Below are 23,074 nucleotides of genomic sequence, written 5' to 3'. Positions count from 1 at the left end.
TCATTGAGGACATTACTCATGAATTGTTCATGCATGAAGCTCACACCCAAGTGCAAGAGCCAGCTCCAGCTGAAGCAGCGTGTGCAGAACCCGTACCGGTGGTAGGAGATGTACCCCAACAAGCTGATGAAAGTGTTTTTTGTCCGTCAGCCGATTATGTTCCCGACGGATGTCATCTTCATAACGAGGGCAGTAACGACGAAGATGATGATAATGATGTCGGCCACTTTATCTCGTTGGCCAACATGTGTCGTGATGAACAAATGTTTACCTCGTATTACGAGTCGTTACGTCGGGAACAACAGCCGGAGGAGATGGCAGGACAAGACGGGATTGAGGAGCCATCAGGCGAAGCAGAAGGGTCTGGCCAAGGCAGCGGCGGCTCCAAGAAAAGGCGAAAGTACTCCCCTGTTGTTGAGAAAAGGAACTCGGCAGACTCAAACCCTCTGTTCGAGCAAGAGACGGTCGATGAGCTGCAAGATCTCGAGGACCTAGAGGATTTGGAAGGTTTAAGTAGAAAGGGTATCAAGTACACCCCTTTCAAGCTGACAAATGATTTACCAAATTGGAAGCCTGGTGATTTTTTTAAGGATAGAGAATTTTTTTTCAAGGTTATTCGACAGTACGCAATAATGACGAGACGCCCGGTACATGTGAAGCAAAATGATGGCAAAAGACTTCGTGCTATTTGTAGAGGAAAGTCTTGTGAATGGTATGTATATGCAAGACGGGTCGAAGCCCACAACGATACCGATTTTGTTGTACTGAATATGCAGAGAGACCATGCACACACAAGCTCTCAAGTGTTGGATCAGAGATGGCTGACGTCAAAATGGCTAGCTGAGCGATACATGGAGAAGATAAAAGCGAATCCCCATATCCCATTGGCAGCCATAAGGCAGTGTGTGGATGAGGAGTTCGGACTCCGAGTTGGCAGGATGAAGGCGTACCGAGCAAGAGACAGTGCATTGGAAGGTATTTTTGGCAAGGCGGGACTCCAGTATCGAAGACTTTTCGATTACAAAGCTGAACTGGAACGGACACACGCTGACTCTAGTGTGCACATTCACTACGAGAACTTCAGGGATCCTGAAGTTGTGGGCCCGCGATTCTTGAGGTTTTATACTTTTCTCGGGCCGTTGAAAAAGGGTTGGATGCGTTTTTGTCGTCCGATTATCTTCTTGGATTCATGTTTCTTGCGTGGTATGTACAGAGGCCAACTTATGACGGCCATAGGAATTGATCCAAATAATGGTTGGTGGCCTATTGCATGGGCGGTGACTGAGGCCGAAAGCTACGAACAGTGGAAATGGTTTTTAGGCTATCTGGCAGAGGACCTCCTCATACATGAAAATGCCCCCAGATTTGTCTTCATGTCTGATCAGCAAAAGGTATGTGTAATGTGATTTCATTAAAAGGTGTATACGTTGTTTGTGATTTCTTTTGACATACTTCAATTGTGATTTTTAAAATATTGTTGTATTCGGAGTGTGATTATAATATTGTTGTATTCTGTGTCAGTGGTTGTGTACATGTAACAATTTGTGGTGAATTTAATAGGGTCTTGCAAAGGTAATCCTTGAGGAGTTTCCACAGAGCGAGCATCGCTTCTGTGTGCAGCACATATACAACAACTTTAAGAAGCGTTTCATCGGAGAGAATTTTAAGGAGATTTTGTGGGAGCTGGCGGCGAGTACAACCCAGGAAGAATATGTTGAGCGGATGAATGCACTGCGGATTATATATCCACAAGCATATCAATACCTACTCGGCGTAGCTCCCAAGGAAAAATGGGTGAAGGCTTATTTCTCTCTGCATGTTTGATGTGATGTTATCCTGCGAGACCTTTAATTCGAAGATAGCAATTGCTCGTGAGTTGGCCATTGTCACCATGTTGGAGGAGATCAGGACAAGTCAAATGGAGAGGATACAGATCAGGGGCCAGTGGATCAAGACGTATGATCATGCCCTGCCGCCTGTTATCAAAGAGATCGTTGATAAGTATTTGGCGAGGGCTTCTTCATGGAGACCCACATGGAACGGACAAGATTCTTACCAAGTCTCTGGACCGTCAGGTTAGTACGTAGTAAACATGCGGGAATTTACTTGTTCTTGCAGACTTTGGCAGCTGAATGGAATCCCATGCACTCACGCCATCGCTACAATCAACAAGAATGGTAAGGATGTATCTGACTATGTCTCCCGCTATTATTTGCGGTCCACCATGACGCTATTGTACGAGAATGTCCTCTACCCAATCAACAGGATGGATAATTGGCCGAAGAACTCAGAAGTTGGATTTGAACTGGCACCTCCTAGGACAAAGCGGCAACGTGGCCGGCCAAAAAAACTGAGGCGTGAAGATCCACAGGTTCGTCAGCATGCAAATGGTTCTGAGTCTTTGCGCCGAACCTTTATACTCAGGTGTCGTCGGTGTGGACAAGATGGGCATAACAGAAGAACATGCACTAATGATCCTCGTATAGATGCCCGGACCGAAGTTGGACAGAGTTCAAGTTCACAGCCCAGTGATCCTAGTGAGCCACCCACTGTTCCAAGGCCCAACACTTGTCGGGCTACGCGGTCAAGCCAGGAGGTAATGACCACCATCACCTTTCGTTTTGATAAACATTGAAACTCAATTTGACCGGGGTTGTTTTTTGTAGACTAATCCCACTGATTCACGTCCCAGCACTCGTCGGTCTACACGGTCGAGCCAGGTAGTTTTCAACACCCTTGTTGCACTTTTACTTTCTATAAAATCCAGTTAACAATCACAATTTTTTGTGATATTTGTAGGACAATAACAATCTTCCTCCAAGCACTAGCACTCGTCGGACCAGGACGCATCCTCAACGTTGTGGCCGTCGAGGGGATCGTGATTGAATACCCGCGCTTGCGTAGTATGGGACTCATCCAGGAGGCAATTGTGTTGGTTTATTTTTTGTGTCTCGTAGACAATGGTGAATGCGAACCCTTTTTGTCAAACATTATTCGGATATAACCTTCGGTGATCGGTAGGGATCATCATTAGAAGACACTTGTATTAACTATGCATTTTGTGTGTCGTAAACAATAGCGTATTTTAACTATGCTTTTGTCAAACTTAATGCCTGTTTTTTTGGAAAACTTTTGATATGACTTTGGTGTATTCTGTATCACAAGTGCCCATAACCTACATCACACAAAGTTCTGTAAGTCGGGTGTTATTTCAACAGAAGATGCGTACTTCGGAAGTGATTATAAACTAAAAACTGCAAGGTGTTAGTTCATACGACAGTGTTCCAAAAAACCATATTCTCGAATCAGATTTCGCCAGCGGAACTTCAAATTCTTATTACCAAAATTCCCCCTCATCGCTTGAAAAAAAAGTGGTACCATTAAATTAAGAAAAAAATTACAAAGCACAAAAATAAGATTACAATTTTCAGCATTCGGGACGTTTTTTTGGTTCTAAGAAGTTCTGAAGTAAGACCTGCACACTCGTCAGTCTTCATGGTCAATTTTGCCTTCAGATCTGCACATTCATCACTTTTGATGCGAAATTTAGCTTCAAGATCACCATGCACAATACTCTTCGATCGGAGTTGTTCTTCAAACCTGTCTCGTTCGAGCTTCATTCGTTGAAAGTAAGTGTCTTGGCTTGGCGATAGACCAGCATCAAACCAACGGAAGAATCTACAATCGTCTTCCTTCCAGAATGGACACCGATAGTAACATCAACCTGGATTAGCCGACGTCCTAGACGTCACCAGCTCGGCCGCGACATCGTGACTACAGAGAACAACCAGTGGACGAGGCCAATCCCAATTGAAACTTGAACCGAACGATTTCGTACTTGAAGAAGACATTGCAAGAGCGACCTGAATTGGAAATTCAAACCCAAACATATTCAAGTTAATTTATATGTCATTATTTATGAAAGTAATTTCACAAATAAAAATGGACCCCACAGCCAGCCGACCAAACATAACCTCACACATAACCCCTAAATTAAAAACGCACAGCGTCAGCTACGAAATCCAGCCACATTCAGCAACAAAATAAGCCAAAATTGATCGGACTACAACAAACATCGCCATCTCACAGACAAATAAAATCCCAAAAACAAACCTCTACCCAGCCAAACAACCATAAACCCTAATTTGAATTGAATACACCCAAATTCCGTTGCAATAACAGCCCAATAAAAATCACCAACCCACGGAGGAATTTCAGTGCGGCAGAATAAATTACATAAATTGGGCTCTTACAACTGATGGTTATATGGTAGAGTTCAAACAACGAATGAATCCCTTGTTGAACCCTTTTTGCGAGAAGGAAGTGAAGAGAGAGAAGGAAGATGAGAAATTATTTCACACTACACTCTTAACTATAGACAAAAGAACACGGTAGTCTGTGCACATCAACATTGAGTTGACCACTGTTGTCTGCAAAAGTAAATTATCAACGCAGAGCAAGACTGCTGCGACAGGGAATGGAATTGTCTGAAATGCCCTTCAAGGCAAAAGGGCCTTTTGGTCCGAAAAATGGCTACAAATATCTCATTCGTGATTAGGTTGAAGGTTAGGCACTTCTGGGGATATTTTTTTTTGTTAGGGGTCTAGAGCGAAACTTTTGGAAACGTCAGGGACTTTTTATGTAGTTCACTCTTTTAATTTTTATAGAAATGAAATCATTCAAATTAAACTCGAATGGTTATGACCTTCAAGTTTCAGGCCATCCGCAATGCTGTCACTTATCCGTCCTTTAACCGTCCCTTAAATTACTATTCATTGGCCCCACTGTACTTTTTTACTCCATCTCTTAACTAAGGGACGGAACCTGCAACCCTCCATCTCTTATCTGTCCCTTAACCGTCCCTTAAATTACTATTCATTCACTTTTATTTTTTATTTTTATTTCCAACCAAATTCAATTAATAAAAACACACTTCATTAAATAAACTTACAACATAAAATTCGTAAAAAAAACATAATTTAATAATTTCCTAAAAAAATTTAAAATACATAATTTAATAATTTCCTCTGCCAAATTTTGCTCAAATGTGCTCCATTAGATCATCTTGGAGTTGGGCGTGGGCGGAAGAGTCACGTGTCTTTGCCCGAATAGACAATCATTCTTGTATAGACGGATGCACTCCACTGCGTGGCGGACTACTTGCGGTAGAGTTTCCGGGGGTTTCAGGGTCGAACCAATTTCCCGCCTTGGGTCCTTCGTCTTGGACAATCATGTTGTGCAAGATTATGCACGTATACATGATGTCGACCATGCTCTCCATGAACCACGTACGAGCCGGGGCTTTGATAATGTTGAAGCGCGCTTGGAGAACCCCGAACGCCCCCTCCACATCCTTCCGAGCAGCCTCCTGCTTCTGCGCAAAAAGTGTAACACCCCGAGTTTTCGTGCACGGATTTTTGGAGTATAAAAAAAAATTTTGGACGAAGAAACACTTGGAATTAAAGTGCAAGGAATTTAATTTTTATGAACTATAATTGTTGAAAAGAAGAAATGCCAATTAATCAAATAGAATGCTCTAGACCTAATTATACACAAGAAATGAATAGCTATGTCTTAGCTATTCTAAAGGACAAAGTCTACAAGTTTGACTCTAGCTAGAAATGGTAATGGAATCAAAGAAAGCTAAGCATGAGTCATCTTCTCTTTCCTTCTCAATTTTAAGACAACCACAAGATGCCAAGTTCCACCTTGCAACCTGCCAAGATACACCAAAATGGTTATATATTTCCTGTCTAAGAATCAAAGGAAAACAAAGTCTCTTTGCAAAAATAGAGGTAATGTGCAGATGGTAGTAAGCAAGCTGCCAAGACAGCCTTAACCCTCCAAGTATCACAGAAATGGGAAGCATCAAATAGGACTTGAAGAAAGCCTCTGCAATATTTTGCTCAACACCAAATAGGAACAAGTGGCATGGTGTTTTGAGTTCCCTAGGATAACCGAAAGAGGGAAAAACTCATCCATAGTCAAGGAATCAAATAAGGGTGAGATAAGCAAGATATCTCCTATCCCCAAGACTTTCACCAATTTATGCATAGAAGCTTTTATCTCAAATTCAAAAGAGAAGGAATCTTTATCCAAAATTAGCTACAAAATGCCAAGGAATTTGACTATAAATACCAGCCCCACCACCATCTCCTTCCACACACCTCTCTATATTCACACGACACAAGAAGTGCAGCAAGAGAGGAAGGAGTGGCGGCAAGCTTAAGGGCAGTCCGGCGTTCGAAGGAGTCATCAAATGAGAGGTAAAACACTAGCACACCCTCTGCTTTATTTCGAACATCATGCTAGGCCCAAGAACATAGAATCATGGCTGTAGAAACCTCATAACAGTAGCCTCAATAATCAAGTAATGCCCAAAGTATTCCATAGACTACCTCTTAGACTTAATGACAGTAGCAAGTGGAGTTTGGAAAGGTTAAGCTCATTCCAATAAGCAACCAAATAAATTCCAACAAGTTCAGAAAATTCCCAGATGGTCGAGTAACAATCCCACATAGCTTCTACCCAACCTTCCACAACAAGGATTAGCTAGATAATAAAGTAAGGATGGACTTAGCTTGAGGTGAGGGGCTGTCCGGCGATGAACCGGCGACGCCGAGGGGCAGATAACTCCATGGTGGCGGGCTGAACAGCGACGGTCTCGGAGCGAGACCAGGGAGACGGAACCGCGACTATGGTCGAAGCCGGGTACCGATTCGAAGGCAGGGACGGAGCGCGCGGCGCTGCTGTTCGCCGGGGGTGTCCCTATCGTCGTGAGAGTGAGCCGACGGAGAGAGAGGGAGCCGACGCGGTGAGAGTGCCGACAATTCGATGGCACCGGAAGCGATGACCGGTGGAATTGGAGATTGATGGCAATTTCGCTGGAGTGAGAGAGCTCGACGGAGAGGAAAACGCCGCTGCTCCTCACTCCAAATTGAAGGATTCGCCGCTGCTCCTCACTCCAAATTGAAGGATTCTAAATTTGGCGGCAGTATGATGTGAATGAAGTGGATGGAGAAATAGAAAAGGAGAGGGCCGAGGAATAGCCGGCGCTAGCAGAGTTTCGGTGGATCTGGCCGCCGGCGTCGACGGAAGAAGTGAGGAAGGTTGGAGGTAAGGCGCCACTGTTGTGCTGGCTTCAATTAGGGATTTTGGAAAATGGAAATGAGAAATGGGGGAGAAGTCATGGTGGAGAAGTGGAGCATAATTGGGCATTTTATAACTGGGCCAACACATTTATTTGGAATAATTGGGCCACCTTGTAAATTAGGATGTTTGGGACATGTATTGTTCTTTGATGAGATTTGGGCTGCCTGACTTTAATTAGCTGGGCTAAGGAATAAATTAAAGGAGTGGGCCGAGAGTGAATTAATGGAAATGGGCTGCGAATTTTATTGTGCTTTGGGTTGTAGTAATTGATCTTTGGGCCGGAAATGGTGTATGCTTGGGCTGAGGGTTGCTTCCGTATAAATTATTTGGACCGAGTTCTTAGAAAAGGAGAAGAGCAGTTGGGCTGAATGGAAGTAATTTACGAGGGAGCTTGGGTTGCAAACTAATTTGGTTTTGAGCCGGAATTCTAATTAAGTTCTTGGGCCATGATTAATTAGCGCATGCATTCTAATTCTAATTCTAATTCTAATTCTAATTAAAGTTTAAGAATTTTCTTAAGTCTTGTTAGTAAGTGGTGTTGTTTTTTAAAAAAAAGGTTATCTCCGCGAGCTAAGGTTGGAGTCAGGAAAAATCAAATTAAGGAGTTTAAGCGAACAAGGTGGGCTTTCGAACTAAAATGTTTTTATGAAGGTTTACAGTTACTATAAAGTTTTTATGAGAAGTATTTTCGTGTGTTTCTATTTAAGATACGATGTTAAGTGCGCGCTCACTATTTGATGTGCAGTTTTTGTGATAAGTGCTTTTTGCTTGGTGTTGTTATATGATGTTATGTGTTGCTTAACGAGTGCTTATGAAGTGTAGCCTTCGTTGATATTTGAGTTCGGCTTTGACCGATAGAAAAATGAGTTTATGCTTCAAGAGTGTTTTATGAGGAAATAGAAGTTTTGAATGTTTTGAGTTCGGTTTGGACCGATAGAATTGAGCTTTGTTGAAAGAATGTTTACGAGGAAAATGAAGCCTTCATTGATTTTTGAGTTCGGCTTTGACCGATAGAAATGAGTTATGTTAAAAAACGGTTTTACGAGGAAAATAAAGTTGCAAGGTTATGTCAAGCCATGTTTTGTTTTGAACGTATGCCTATCCGACTGGCTAGCAAGGACGATGTCCCCACTAGACCAAGAATTTCAGTTTTTGTGAATTCGGGTTTGTAAGTGGGTTGAGCCCATATATTCCGTTTCACCAGGAGTTTTGTGAATTCGGGTTTGTAAGTGGGTTGAGCCCATACATTCCGTTTCACCAGAAGTTAGTGAATTCGGGTTTGTAAGTGGGGTGAGCCCATACATTCCGTTTCACCAGGAGTTAGTGAATTCGGGTTTGTAAGCGGTTGAAGCCCATACATTCCGTTTCACCAAGAGTTTCGTGAATTCTGTTCACTAGCAGGTTAGTGGGCTTCTGTTCCCCAGGAGTTTGTCAGATATGGCATATGTTCCAGGAAAATAGATCGACAGATCGCTTTTGGAAAAAAAGGAAAATGTTTTAGTGTTCTCGGACCTTTTCCTAAAACCCCGAGTTCACTCAAAGAGTGGCTTGACAAAACTAGTTTTTATGAAAATATATTTCGGCACGTGTCAACTGAGTACACCAAGTACTCAGCCCTGCATATGTTTTAAAAATGTGCAGGTTGAGCAGTGATGACGGCGGGCGGTGTTGAGCATAGACGATGAAGATCCTTCGATAAGAATAGTACTCGGATGCGACGTGTCTCCATACACGACGTCATCTACTCTTGACTCTTCCGCTGCAATGTAAAAAAATCTAGTTTGCACTCTGTTTCATGCACTCTGATATATACTATTTGAGTTATTTTGGTTCAAGTTTCAGTTGTGACACGGTATTCCCCTTTCTTCCCCGCTTCTTTCATCCTCCCCTAGTCGCGATCAACCGGGCTTTCTATCCTTAGAAAGTGCGGTCGTGACAAAAAGTGTCTGCTTTGGGTTCACAGGCCTGGTGCACGTCTTCACGAAGGTTGGCCACTTCGGGTAGATGTCGTCGGCAAGATAGTACCCCATTTTATAGCGTCGGTTGTTAGCGATGAAGTTGATGGCCGACGCTTTACCATCCAAAACTTCGGCGAAGAGGTCGGATTGGTGGAGCACGTTTATGTCGTTGTTCGAGCCGGGGACCCCGAAGTACGCATGCCAGATCCATAGCCGGTAGTCGGCAACGGCCTCGAGTATAACGGTGGGGTGGGTGCCTTTGTGGCCGCTCGTGTACGACCCCCTCCATGCCACCGGGCAATTCTTCCATTGCCAGTGCATGCAACCGATGCTGCCAAGCATCCCGGGGAATCCGTGCACTTCTTCGTGAAGGCGGAGCAGGAACTGGCAATCTGTCGTGCTTGGCTTCCGGAGAAATTCGTCGGTGAAGGCTGTCCGGACGCCTTTGCAGAATTGGATCAAGCACATTCTCTCAGTGTTTTCTCCAATGTGGAGGTATTCGTCAAACACATCCGTCGTTTGTCCAGTCGCAAGCTGACGGATTGCTGCAGTACATTTCTGCAGCGTTGTGTGGCTGGGACGTCGACGGTGTCGAACCTTTCTTGGAAGAACTCTTCCCGGGCTGCCAATGTATTTGCGATGTGGATAAATAGCCGGTCGCCGCATGCGGAAACGGCGACGGAAGTAGGTATCTCCCCACACCGGGTTATCGCAGAAGTAGTCGCGGACTAACCTTGCGGCTGCTTCCTCCCGGTTACGATGGATGTAAGTCCGGGAGCGTCTTTGGGGCTGCGCGGCTTCCTCCGCCTCCCGGCGTCGATCTTCTTCAAGTGATTCTTCCATTATTCGACGCATATGCTCATATGGATCCATTAGATAGATTAAATTTGGGGAAGAATAAAAGAGATGATTTGAGATGAAAATTGAAGAGGAAACAGAAATGATTTAAGAGGATTAGATGTGTGTTTGTGTGTGAAATGAGGATGAAATAGGAGTATTTATAGAGTTAAAAAATAAAAAAAAATAAAAAAAAGGAAAACGGTCGAAAACGGTAATATTACCGTTTTCGATTTTTTATTTTTTTATTTTTTTATTAAATTCCAATTAAAAAATGAATTATTGCGTCAGCGTGACGAAACCCACTCGCGGGCCGGCGAGTGGGCGTCACGCATGGCCCCAGCGTGCGCCACGTCGCGGGAGCGCGTGGCGAGACGTCTCGCACTCGTCTCGGCATGACGGGTGATCCGGCAGGCTGGTGACGGGACAAGACGCTGCAACGAGTCCCGCGCCCGTCTCGTCACAGAGGAACGGGACTCGTGCCACCCGCGTACCGCGTTGCGGGTGGTCTCAACATTACTAATTGTGACGAAGGAAAGTATATATTTGCCTTATGCAAGCTAATTGGTCAATGGAAAATGGGAACAGAAATGTTAAACGATAATTATTTTACTCATTGGAATCACCTCCCTATTAGTTTAAATCAATGTAAGATAAATTAACCTTTTCATTTATATGAGACCTACAAAGAGAATAATACTGGTAGATATTATGTTTAAAATCCAATTTTCAATAGTACTTATAATTTATTCAAGCGAGACGATAAACTATTTTCAAAAGTTAATGAATAAGATTATGGAGGTTCAAGATAGAAACCATAATCCTGAAAACAAATATTAAGGCTCAAAATGATGGATGGTGGCGGGTGGGGACATGTTTCGACATTTTGTCTTGATTATGAAGACATGATTTATTTAAAAAATCAATTTTTTAGATTGATTATTACTAGGTTAATATCTTTTTGTTATAAAAGACGACATTTAATAATGTAAAATGACCATTTTTTATTTCAAGGGATGACGACTTTCTGTATCTAATTGGTATTCGTAGTATCCAAAATAGAAAACGAGACCAGTAGCCCTCTACTCCCAGACTATTTAATAATCATATAATTGAAGTAAGCTTCATTCACATTTTCAAGATAAAATCACCTAACATAAATATTATAATAAGGACTTGATTTGGCCCAAATATAGTCAAATACAAATGAAACTAAACAAGAATTATATAAAATTCTAGAATATATTCCATCTGATCGGATCAATAATAGAATCAAGGTTAGACATTTAATGCGAAATAATAACAAACCAAATGAAATAGCGCATATATAAGTAGTAATAATTTATTCAAAGTAATTATATTGATTATAAATAGTAAATCCAATTTTAATTTGAAGAGGGGGGCTTCATTTCCAACTTGATGATCGTAAGCTTTGGACCAAGCACTCTTCATCTCTGACAACCACATTTCAGGCACTGCTTCCTTTATAGTCTCCAACAATGCATATGTTGTCACCTAATTTCATAATATATTATACCACCACCATCATATTCTGGAAAATAAATTCATTATGCTCACCAACCAAATTTCTTTACAAATATAACACGTCAAGATAGAAACATCGAATCTTTTGCTTTTGGGAAAAAAAATGTTAACAGATTGTGAGAGAATGTACCTCAAAATGCTCATCAACCCCACCATAGCTAAAGTGTGTAGCCCCCAAATCTAAGATCATCCACTGCGTTGTCTCTATACCGTCCCTTAACTACTATTTGACCACTATTTGAGGGCCCCACTATCCTTTTTTCCTCAATCCCTTAACCGTCCCTTATTCCGTCCCTTAATTACTATTCATTCAATTTTATTTTTTATTTTTTTTACAACCCAATTCAATTTAAACAAACACAATTCATTAAAATTAAAACAACATTACAACTTAAACTTAAAAAAAAAAGAAAAAAGACATAATTAAAATTCTAAAAAAATAAAAATGACATAATTTAATCTTCTCCGCCAAAGTTTTCCCAAATGTGCTCAATTAGATCCTCCTGGAGTTGGGTGTGGGCGCTAGAGTCGCGTGTCCTTGCCCGAATAGCCAACCGTTCTTGTATAGACGGATGCGCTCCACTTCGCGGCGGACTACTTGCGGTTGAGCTTCCGGGGGATTCGGGGTCGAACCAATTTCCCGCATCGGGTCCTTCGTCTCGGACAATCATGTTGTGCAAGATTATGCACGTATACATGATGTCGACCATGCTCTCCATGAACCACGAACGAGCCGGGGCTTTGATGATGTTGAAGCGCGCTTGGAGAACCCCGAACGCCCTCTCCACATCCTTGCGCGCAGCCTCCTGCTTCTGAGCAAAAAGAGCCTGCTTGGGGTTCGCAGGCCTGCTGCACGTCTTCACGAAGGTCGGCCACTTCGGGTAGATGCCGTCGGCGAGATAGTACCACATTTTATACAGTCGGTTGTTGGCGACGAAGTTGATGGCCGGCGCTTTACCATCCAAAACTTCGGTAAAGAGGTCGGACTGGTGGAGCACGTTTAAGTCGTTGTTCGAGCCAGGGACCCCGAAGTACGCGTGCCAGATCCAATGCCGGTAGTCGGCAACGGCCTCGATTACAACGGTTGGATGGGTGCCTTTGTGGCCGCTCGTGTAGGACCCCCTCCAAGCCACCGGGAAATTCTTCCATTGCCAGTGCATGCAATCGGCACTGCCAAGCATCCCGGAGAATCCGTGCACTTGTTCGTGCAGGTTAAGGAGGAACTGACAATCGTCCGTGCTTGGCCTCCGGAGAAATTCGTAACTGAAGGCTGCCCGGACGCCTCTGCAGAAGTTGAGCAAGCACATGCGCCCAGTGGTGTCTCCGATGTGGAGGTATTCGTCGAATATGTCGGCCGTTTGTCCAGTCGCAAGCTGACGGATGGCTGCAGTACATTTCTGCAGCGTCATGTGGCTGGGACGGCCGACCGCGTCGAACCCTTCTCGGAAGAACTCTTCCCGGGCCGCCAAAGTATTCGCTATGTGGAGAAATAGCAGTTTACTCATGCGGAAACGGCGACGGAAGTAGGTATCTCCCCAAATCGGGTTATCGCAGAAGTAGTCGCGTACTAACCGTGCAGCGGCTTCCTCCCGGTTCCGATTGATGTACTTCCGGGAGCGTCGTGGGGTGGCGCGGCTTCCTCCGCCTCTCGTCGTCGATCTTCTTCAAGTGATTGTTCCATTAATTGACGCATTTGCTCAAAAGGATCCATTTGTTTGAGTTGATTTAAGATGGAAATTGGAGTGATAGAGAGGATTTGAGAGGAATAGATGTGTGTTTGTGTGTTAAATGAGTATGAAATAGGATTATTTATAGAGTAAATAAATAAAAAATAAAAAAGTAGAAAATAAAAAATTAATGGTAACATTACCGTTTGAAAATAATTTTTTTTTATTAAAATTCAAAGTTTTTTTAAAAAAATGAATTATTGCGTCATCCGTGACGACGCCCACTCGCGGGCCAGTGAGTGGGCGTCACGCATGCATCGGGGGCGCGCCACGTCGCCCGCGCGCGTGACGGGCCGGCGCGTCCCATGTCTCGCGGATACGGGCTACGGGACGGGACGAACGTTGCAACGCGTCCCGCGGCGGAACCGTCCCTCCGGAACGGAACGCGAGCCCCGCGCGAGACGCGTAGTGGATGCTCTAACACTTGAATCCTTCACACAAACTTTTTCAGTTTTCCTAAGTTGCACTGCCGATTCATAAGAATGTATATCAGCTTTCACACACGCACACACAAATTAATGGTGTTACAAACAATGTTGGACACAGGATTCAATTGGAGTGGAAAAAATAAGACAAAATAGAAAGACCAAGACAAAAACTGTGAGGGCATGAGGTTTGACCGTTTGAGATTCGGATGTTGAGCTTGGCAGAAGTAGATCCAATGTTGGAAGGTGCTCATAGTTGATGATTCAAGCTTAGAACAACACAGGAAAAAATCACTCTCTATGTCTACTTGAGTGAGTGTGTGCTGAATTATATAAAGTTGTTTCAGTGAACAATCAAACTTCAAATAAAATAACTCAAAAAGGGGAGATAATGACTGACTATTCCAACTCTTCAGTCTTGGCTCAGAACCAATCAAACTGTCTGGCCACGAATGATTAATCAATGGGAGGGAGCATCTACTTATTCCCACAATTTTTAGGAAGAAGGGGATCACTATGATCCTCTGTTTCACTACAAAAAGGTAAAGGCCTTGAGTCTATACGTTTCCAATATCTGGACATGTATATATATTTGTGAGCTAAAGACGGATTTAGAATCCGAAATGTGAACTGAACCTGCTATTATCTTTATGATTGACAAAACTGCATCGTGGAGTTCATATCTGCTCCAATAGATCCCATTAGTCTTCTCACTCACATACTTTTCCATGTACATATAGATATAAATCACGAGAAAAAAAATTGTTAAAATCAAGAATCACATCAAACGAATGAGTCATATCAGTATGTAATCTATGATCATGTAAACTTCCAGTAGTTCAACTGCTAAAATGAAAAGCAACTTCCTATAAATATTACTATCAAATATGCATCCCAAGGGAGTAATAGATAATAGATTAATCTGATGAATGAGACGGGGATTTGATGATCCTCTGCAGAATGACAGTCCTCGCCTTCCTTATATCGCGGCTGCAGTTATCCGCCTGCGCCCCCAACTTCTCCACACTCTTCATGAACACATCCACCTTCTTCTTAATCTCCTCTATCCCAACTCTCACCGTCCCCTCGTTCCTCATCGCAAACTCCGCCGCCCCCACCAGCGACTCGATCTCGATCTCCAACATGTCTATCAGCAACCGAATGCTGTCCAAATCCTTAATGGTCACTAAGGTCCCCACATTCATGCAATTCACCATCTCCTTCTGCCCCATGAAAACCTTCTCGTACCCCTTCATCAGCGAGTCTATCCACTTCCCCATCGACCCCAAAGGGATCGACGTCGCTGCCGCCAACGCCGCTGCCACCGGCGGCGCTGCCATTGCCGCCGCCACCACCGAGCATATCAGCACCGCAGCAAAGGTCGCTGCGAATATCATGGTCGAGACTCTCCTCCATGAGCTGATGCATTTCAGCTTCTTGTCCAGTTTATGCTTCGTGTTATGAAGCTTATCCAGCATGTGCATCTGCTGCTGGTAAACGGATTGAAACATTTGGAAGAATTCATCGGTAAAAGGATCCCCGGCGTCTCTTAAATTCTTCAACTCCTCCAGCGTTTTCGAATACCTAATTCCCCCCGCGACATGGTCGTTGTCGTTGCGTTCCTCCTCGAACTGGTTGAGGGCGAGGAGGATGAGGAGCTGGCTGTCACGGGCGCCCTTGAGGCATTTGTCGAGGGCGGCGCAGAAATCGAGGGTTTTGAGGCTGTTGTCGAAGTAATCCTCCACCAGATCGAACAGGTCTTGATTCCTCCAAATATCTTTCTTGCAGTCTAGGATGACTTTGACCACTTGCTGATTCATGTCCAGGAGGCATTCCGTGACTTGTCGGAGTGAATCCAAGGAGAGGGCTCTCACCTCCACTCCTGCGGCGATGGAGCTGATCACGTTGCTTGTTCGAGCTTGCAGAGACGCGTCGAACGCCTGTAAATCGGCGTCCACTCTGCAGGAAGCCGAGTACGAGTTCAGCTCCCTCGACAAGGGGAGATTGTTTGATGATGATGAATGGCTTTCTTGATCAGGTTTCTTGCTCAGATGGCTTCCCATGATCTTCAATCTTGAACACCACAATCATCCAACACTAATAAATAAATAAATAAATTTTTGTTGCTTGGAAGCTAAGTAAGAAAAAATTAGAGAGAACGTGCAAATAGATCAATCTGAGTTGATGATGTATTGAGGAAGCAGAAATAGTGATTTGGCTGTTTAAAACTTTAACCATACAGATATGCATGCAATACATATGATATGAAGAATTCGAACAGAAGACTCAGTCATGAAACATACCAAAATTAGAATGGTTCAAGATCTATGTAAATATTGGTGGATGGGAAAGATAGTATAGAATTTCAAGAGATTTGGATAGAGGGGGATGGGAAAGTGATGTTGTATATATATGTGTATGTGTGGAGACAAAGATTGAAGAGGAGAAGTTTAAAGAGAATTAAATCCGGTTAAGAGGAAAAAATGAAATAGTGGTGGATTGATATTACCAACAAATAGCTTGCACGCATGACTTAATTCATGTGAGTAAACGCGGGAAGCAATCTAGATAATACTTTCATAAATGTATAAATTAATCTTTATCTACAATGACCAGGATTAATTTGATAAATGGGAAAAATATGAATATATTGTGCCAAAAATAAAATAAACGTGTCTCTTTAACAACATGGATAAGAACGTAAGAAGTGATTGGTTATTCAGGCAAACGCGGAAAAGTTATAACTGAAATGATTTTACTGAGTCAAAACTTGGGATCAAAGCAACTACTTTTACAGCTACTTAGAATTTTATTTTATTGCAATGCAAGGTTCAAATCCCACTGTTGTCGTATAGTTGCTTTCATCTCTCGGGCATAAGTGTGAGGCCTTGGGAGATGGGCTTCTGGCAGTCAGTGAGTTAAGACATCCCCTTAACGGGTTACTGCGTACCCTGATTTAACCTCCTCATATGATGTCGGGCAACAGTGTGGGGGCCGCCAAGGCGACGGAATCGTCTTTTTTGCTGCAATGAATTTTATTTTGTTTTAGTTTGTTTTGTTATGTACTGTTATGAATTACAGCTTTCAATGGCCGAAGGAAATCAGAACAAAGAGTCAAAGATGATACTACTACTAAAAATTATAAATGTGAAAACTGTTGTGTAAAATCCAATGTGATTTATCAGAAGCTGTTGATATTAGTATTATTTACTCATCCATTCCACATTTCCACATTACTTAGACACACTTCATTTTCGCAATTAAATTGGAAAATGATATAAATAATTAAATTAGAAAAATAGTAAAGTAAGATAAAGAATAATATATAGAATATTTTAAAAACCGAAACTCTTTTATTTTTAGCATGTTTCCTAAAAATAGTTCTTTCCAGTTTTGGAAATAAACCCCAAAATCTACTAACACTAATTCATGACTTTTTCACTCTAACTCTCATACTTGTACTTATTTTTTTCCTTTATCTTTCTTATTTTGCCAACTTTACAAAATAAGTTGGGTTATTGTAAATTGTAAATTGGGGCGTAGAGAGAGTGAATAATGGGCTTCCTATCTATGGCCCATGGATCCAATCGAATCAGCATATAGGGTTTTCAGAATGACGCTTCCCCTTATAAATACTACGGCAGAATGACCATCATCCTCACCGCTCCTACGATCTGAATTAGATTTATTTTCTACTGTATCTGTTTGTTTTAGTTTCCGATGATTTGTTAGATGCCTTCATAATCCCAGATAAGCTTGCTTTGGTTCTTATCTGATTCATGGGAGGCAAAGATTAAAGTTTTGGGAGTTTCGCTGATAACGCCGCTTATATTTTTTCAAAGACGGCGTTTAATAGTAGCTTCACCATACATTCTTTTCTCTTCTATTTCTTCATTTCTAGTTTTACTCATATGCTTTGACAATTTTTGGTATTGAAGAAACCATTTTCATTTTGAACACCTTGAGACGTTTTTTTTGTTTTGGGTATTAATGTGGAAAGGCCCTCTTTATAAACTTATGTCAATCAAGAAATTCGAAGTTCACATTTGTTGAATGATTTGACACCCTCGAAATGTTAATTTTATGGGATAGCATGTCTCTAGGTATTGGCCGTACGTTGAATAGAATACGAGCAAGATTCTCAGGTTTGAGCTCGAATTGGGATGGATCTTTTACTCGCTGAAAGGGTTGCAATTGTTTGAATTTTGCTGCAGTTGCTTGGTGTTCACTCTCTTTTACCCTTACCAGTTCAGCAGTCAATATTCCAAATCACCATCAAACACCTCTCAAACAAATATATCGCGTCTCTTTTGCTTGATTTGATGTATTGCGTCTCTTTTGGCAAACACTAATCTTTTACCCAAATAAATGAATCGTTTAATGAAATAAAGCATCAATCATGCTTGTCACTCCCAAACTGAGCAATTTGCCTTACATTACACACGTGCAATTAAAAGGATAACTGGTTCAAGATATCTTGCGACAATGCTGGGGTTTGTCTCTAGTTATTATTCTAAACGAACTACCTACAAGCTGAAATGGATTAAACTTCATCTTTTTCAGTATTTCTACTTCGCGTACTAGGTTTAAAAAGTCCTTTAGAATTCATGGAAAATAGGGCTTCTACCTAGGAACATCGATTTAAATAGCAAAACTCAACCAAAGATTGGTACAGCTCAATGTAACGTGATGAAGGGTGCTACAGCGCTCTTTGTTTAGAGTCTGGACTGTTGGCAATTTGTTGAAATTTGCCTGACAAAATTTTTATCCCACATCGGTGGGTTAGGAATAGTTGGTTGGAGTTGCTACCAATAAAAGGAGTATTTCTCCCTCATTTGTAATGCACCTTTTCTTCTCGTCTTATATACTACTCCCTCATTTGTAATGCATCTCAAACCTTTGTATTTTCTTCTTGTCTTATATATAAGATGAGAAGAAAATATAAATGTTTGAGGTGCATTGCAAATGAGGGAGCACTTTTGTATTTTATTCTCGTTTTATATATAAGATGAGAAGAAAATACAAATGTTTGAGGTGCATTGCAAATGAGGGAGGAGTGCTATAGGTAGCAACTCCCCCAACTATTCCTAACTATTCCTAATCCACATGGGATAGAAATTTTGTCAAATTTCAACAAATCTCCACCTTGACAAAATTTCAAATCCCACCGAACACAAATCTTCTCCAAATCACCAGCATAGTCGGAAACACAATATCCAACTGCATAATGACCAAGTGATTTATCCTGCTCAAACAACAAACCAATATCTACAGTATCTTTAATATACCGCAGAATCCATTTCACAACTTGCCAATGACCCTTTCCTAGATCATGCATGTATCTGCTCACAATACCAACAGCCTGTGAAATGTCTGGTCTTGTACACACCATTGCATACATCAAGCTTCCAACTGCGTTAGCATAGGGAACTTTTGCCATATATTCTCGCTCATCTTCCGTTTTTGGAGATAATTGAGAACTAAGTTTCAAATGAGGAGCAAGTGGGGTACTTACAGATTTGGAATCATCATTTACACAAAAACGTTGTAGTACTTTGATCAAATACTGCTTTTGTGTCAGCCAAAGCTTGCCTCCCTCTCTATCCCTTGTAATCTCCATACCGAGAATCTTCTTGGCTTCCCCCAAATCCTTCATCTCGAACTCTTTACTCATCTGAGCCTTCAATCTGTCAATTTCAACTTGGCTCTTTGATGCTATCAGCATATCATCAACGTATAAGAGTAGGTAGATGTAGGAATCATCTTGAAGTCTGCGCAAATACACACAGTGGTCGTATTTGCTTCTTGGAAAGGATCACTCTTCTTCAGAAATTTATCCTCTAGTGTCTTCCACAATCTATGTGCAGAAGTCTCATTCATAGTGATACCTGGTCGGTATTCAAATCGGAACAACATTTTCTTCATAAGGAGCTTATTCTCCTTATGCTTCAATATTTAAAAAGAAAAATATTTTATTTTTAATGAGACATAGAAAGTATGTAACTAAACTTTAAAAAAATGAAATAGCTAAAAGTGCTTCCTTCAAGTGTTGGTTATATATAACCAAATCTCTCATTCAACAAAAAGAAAACAAACTAGTACTAGTATTTCTGTTCACACTTTTTATTTCACTGCATTTTTATTTTATGCAGTAGTACTATATTTAGCCCTCTTCATGTTTGGTGATGATAATATTATGCGCTATATAAAATAAAACTTGGAATTAGTGTCCACACTCCACAGTTGTATAACACTTAATTTGGACACGCATTCATCAGTAAGTCAGTTACCAATTTGATTTTAAATTTGTTTGGGCATCTTTCCATACAGATGGGAATGGTCAGCCTTCTATTTTCCACTTTATAAATATTTTAATTGGCCATAATTACATTTTTAATTAGATGCAGTTATGACTTATGTGTATGATGCATATACAGGATTATCAATTATGATGAGTGAACTAACAGAAAGTTGAAAATGTAAATATCAACTTCTCGTTTCTCAACATGAATATTACTATAATTTCTCTTTCGGATTTTCTGCTTTGACTTTGCATAACTCCGATCCATTCTTATATATCCCACTTTTATAATGGTCATCGTTAATTATTTTATTCCATTTTTATTATTTTTAATAAATAAATTTTATATTCTACTGACTCATCTAAAATTTGTATCGATCGTCGACTTCACTTTGGTTTAATATTGTTCATTTTTAGTCAAATTTGTATGAAATTATTTTTGGATCACTTTCAAAAAAAAATCGTAAAGTAATAAACCAAAATGAAAAATAGACTATTTTACTTAGAAGAAGATAATATATAAAAACATGATTCACATTATACTTATTTTTATAACCATTTTTTAAATTTTTTTTAAAAATCTATGCTTAGTTAAAATAAAATAATTAATTCCGAACAAAAGAAAGTACAAATTAAAAATTAAACTCTCGTTGAAATTAGCATTCTTAGAAGGGCCCGTCTTTGAGTGAAATAAAGTAATTAATGCTTTAATGAGGAAAGTATATCTCATATTTGATCAGGATTTAAAGATATTATTTGACTTTATAAGTATAGAGGGTGGAAAAATTAGATGAACGTGGGGTCTATTTTTACGGAGAATTATTTTTATAATAAACTGTGAGTGAAATGTAAGATCTACTTACCAAATATAGTAAAAGTGAAATAGAAAATTTATTGGAGGATGGTTGAAAAGAAAAAGTATAGCGGAGGGAGCGTAACCTCCAAGTATATTATCAGGTGTCTTAATGCCAAGACTTCTTACATGGTCTCCCATATCCTATAAATAGGTGGAGTTTGGAAGAAGAGAACACACCAACAAAACATTCTCTCCTCTCTCTAGCTCTCAAGCATTCTAGTTCGCATCTAGGAGTATTGCATTGCTCGGTTCTCGCCTCCAATTCAAGTTTGCCGGTGCCTATGAGTTTGAGGTGCTTCAACTCGGTAGAAGGAAAGTCGTTTCATCTTTGGGGATGTTACTCCAATCCGTGAACACTAGCCGGAGCGTATCTCGTCTTGCGGAGAGAGATACCTTGACTCGACTTGAAAAAAACAATAGTTTGCATCTTGTTACTTTTATTGTATTTACTTTGTTATATTTACCTTCTAGTTTTTTGTTCCTTTATAATAGCAAGAGTTTGCCCGTGTAAAGGTTACCTTATCTCTAACATCCTTCTTATTGGTCAAATATTATTATTTTTTTGTTTTAACTATTGATTTATTATAGTACATATTTTGGTATTACAATTATTACAATAGTAGTACTATATAATTCCAAATCACGTATTGACATTTTCAATCTCAAACATTTTGCACTAAATTAATGGGGTTGAGATGGGGTTATTGATAGAAGTAAAAATTTAGTAAATTAGGGGGTGTATATATGGACGACAGAAAAATGAATATTTCATTAAAAAATTGATTAATGTTGGGTTGAGTAAGGTGAGGGTCACTAATCGATATTTTTAGTTTATATCTCTTTTTAGAACCCCACCAAAAATAAATAAAATTAGAAAATTTAATTAGAGAGACTAATAATCTCTCATTTACAAGTGCTTATATACCATCTCCATCTCTGAAAAATATAAACTATTTCTTTATTAGTCCATTCATAAAAAGAATGAACTTTATGTTTTTGGAATATTTAAATGTAACTATTTCTAATTCATTACTCTTTCCGTCCTTTAAATATAGAAACTATTTCCATTTCGTTTCGTCCCTTAAATATAAAAACTTTCTATTTTAAAATTATATTTTTCTCTTAAGAGGTTTAATATTCTTTATTAACAATACTTAAATATTTTTCTCAATCTCTTCTTTCTTTACATACTGTGCAGTTTTAAAAGTTTCTTGAAAGAGGAGAGAGTATTATTTAATAAATATTTTTAAAAAACATAAAAATTAAAAGTGTATGAAAAAATTAAATTTTCAGCACAGTCCAGTCCAGCCCATCCCATCCCATCCCATTTACCAAGTGGATCTTGGCTGGCTGGGTTTGAATTTATAAAATTAAACCAGTCCAACCCAGCCCACTTCAGTCACGGGCTTAGGCCTAGCCGTGACCCAAGCTGCCCAGCTTAAGACGGGCCTTGGTCGACCACTATATTTATAGGCTACAGCCTACATGCCTACATATTGTCGGTTTTTCTCTCATAATCGACCTTTTTTTGATGCTTTTCTAAACTCGTGCGTTGACAACTAGCACATCAGAACAAAATGAAATTGTCTTCTTTCATCCGATTCCGACGCATACACAGTGGGCAATCTAAGCTCCAACTCATAACATGTTAGTATTGACTTTTCTTTAATTAACTTTATTTCAAAAAATTCTTCCTTTTGTTGCTAAAACAATTCCGTTGGTAAAGCCTTCACAAATACTACCTCCATTCCACATTAATTATCACATTTAGTGTGGGCATGAGTTTAAAAAATGTAAAGAAAAATAGGTTGAATAAGTCAGTGGATTATGAGTCTCATCTATACATATTAGTTATATAATAAAATGTGAATAGAATTAGTTGGTAGAATGTGAAGTCTACTTACCATTTATGATAAAAGTGAAATGTGACTCTTATAGTGGAACAGACCGAAATGACAAAATTTGACACTTATGTGGGACGGAGGTAGTATATCTGCTGCTTGATCACGACTCACCACAAGACTCAATTCATTTCTCAAATGAAATAAAAAGGGGGCGCCTATATGTTTACTTCTCTCGTTATATAGTAGATTCTTCATTAACTCAATTGCTGATTTATTATCGACTTAGATTTCAGTTGCCTCATGTTGAGAGAGTTCAGCTCACGTAGCAAATTTCTCAACCAAATTGCATATATGCTACTACTACATATTCCCTCTGTCCGCGAATAGGAGTGCCATTTTGTCATTTTAGTCCGTCCGCAAATAGGAGTT

At 40.4% G+C, this 23,074-nt stretch overlaps 1 protein-coding gene, 1 long non-coding RNA gene and 1 other non-coding gene across 4 annotated transcripts; 2 read left to right on the top strand and 1 right to left on the bottom strand.

Moving 5' to 3' along the window:
- The first annotated feature begins 5,261 nt into the window (after positions 1–5,261).
- Positions 5,262–8,987, top strand: LOC121742261. The gene is made up of 3 exons (XR_006038015.1): positions 5,262–6,266; positions 7,709–7,771; positions 8,794–8,987. It is a non-coding gene; the product is annotated as an uncharacterized LOC121742261 (long non-coding RNA).
- Positions 8,988–14,366: 5,379 nt separating this feature from the next.
- On the bottom strand, positions 14,367–16,108 carry LOC121742246 (UPF0496 protein At4g34320-like). 2 transcript variants are annotated; one of them, XM_042135337.1, is made up of 2 exons: positions 15,948–16,108; positions 14,367–15,741 (listed from the first exon to the last, which is right to left on the bottom strand). In XM_042135337.1, the coding sequence occupies exon 2, from the start codon at positions 15,705–15,707 to the stop codon at positions 14,562–14,564; it is 1,146 nt and encodes a 381-aa protein (XP_041991271.1). In that variant the 5' UTR covers positions 15,708–15,741; positions 15,948–16,108; the 3' UTR covers positions 14,367–14,561. The 2 variants fall into 2 exon arrangements, with proteins under 2 accessions (XP_041991271.1, XP_041991279.1); XM_042135345.1 differs by having other exon boundaries at positions 14,367–15,717.
- A 1,279-nt stretch (positions 16,109–17,387) lies between these two features.
- Positions 17,388–17,518, top strand: LOC121758179. Its single transcript, XR_006041369.1, has one exon. It is a non-coding gene; the product is annotated as a small nucleolar RNA snoR83 (small nucleolar RNA).
- Positions 17,519–23,074: the final 5,556 nt, after the last annotated feature.

Source organism: Salvia splendens, chromosome 1 (assembly GCF_004379255.2).
Source record: "Salvia splendens isolate huo1 chromosome 1, SspV2, whole genome shotgun sequence".
NCBI classification, from domain to species: domain Eukaryota; kingdom Viridiplantae; phylum Streptophyta; class Magnoliopsida; order Lamiales; family Lamiaceae; genus Salvia; species Salvia splendens.
The sequence above is the reverse complement of the archived record's forward strand: the minus strand, read 5'-3'. Positions and strand labels throughout refer to the sequence as shown.

Bases quoted from the DNA above. Each gene is read 5' to 3' on its own strand.
- LOC121742246 (XM_042135337.1), bottom strand. From the start codon at position 15,707: ATGGGAAGCCATCTGAGCAAGAAACCTGATCAAGAAAGCCATTCATCA.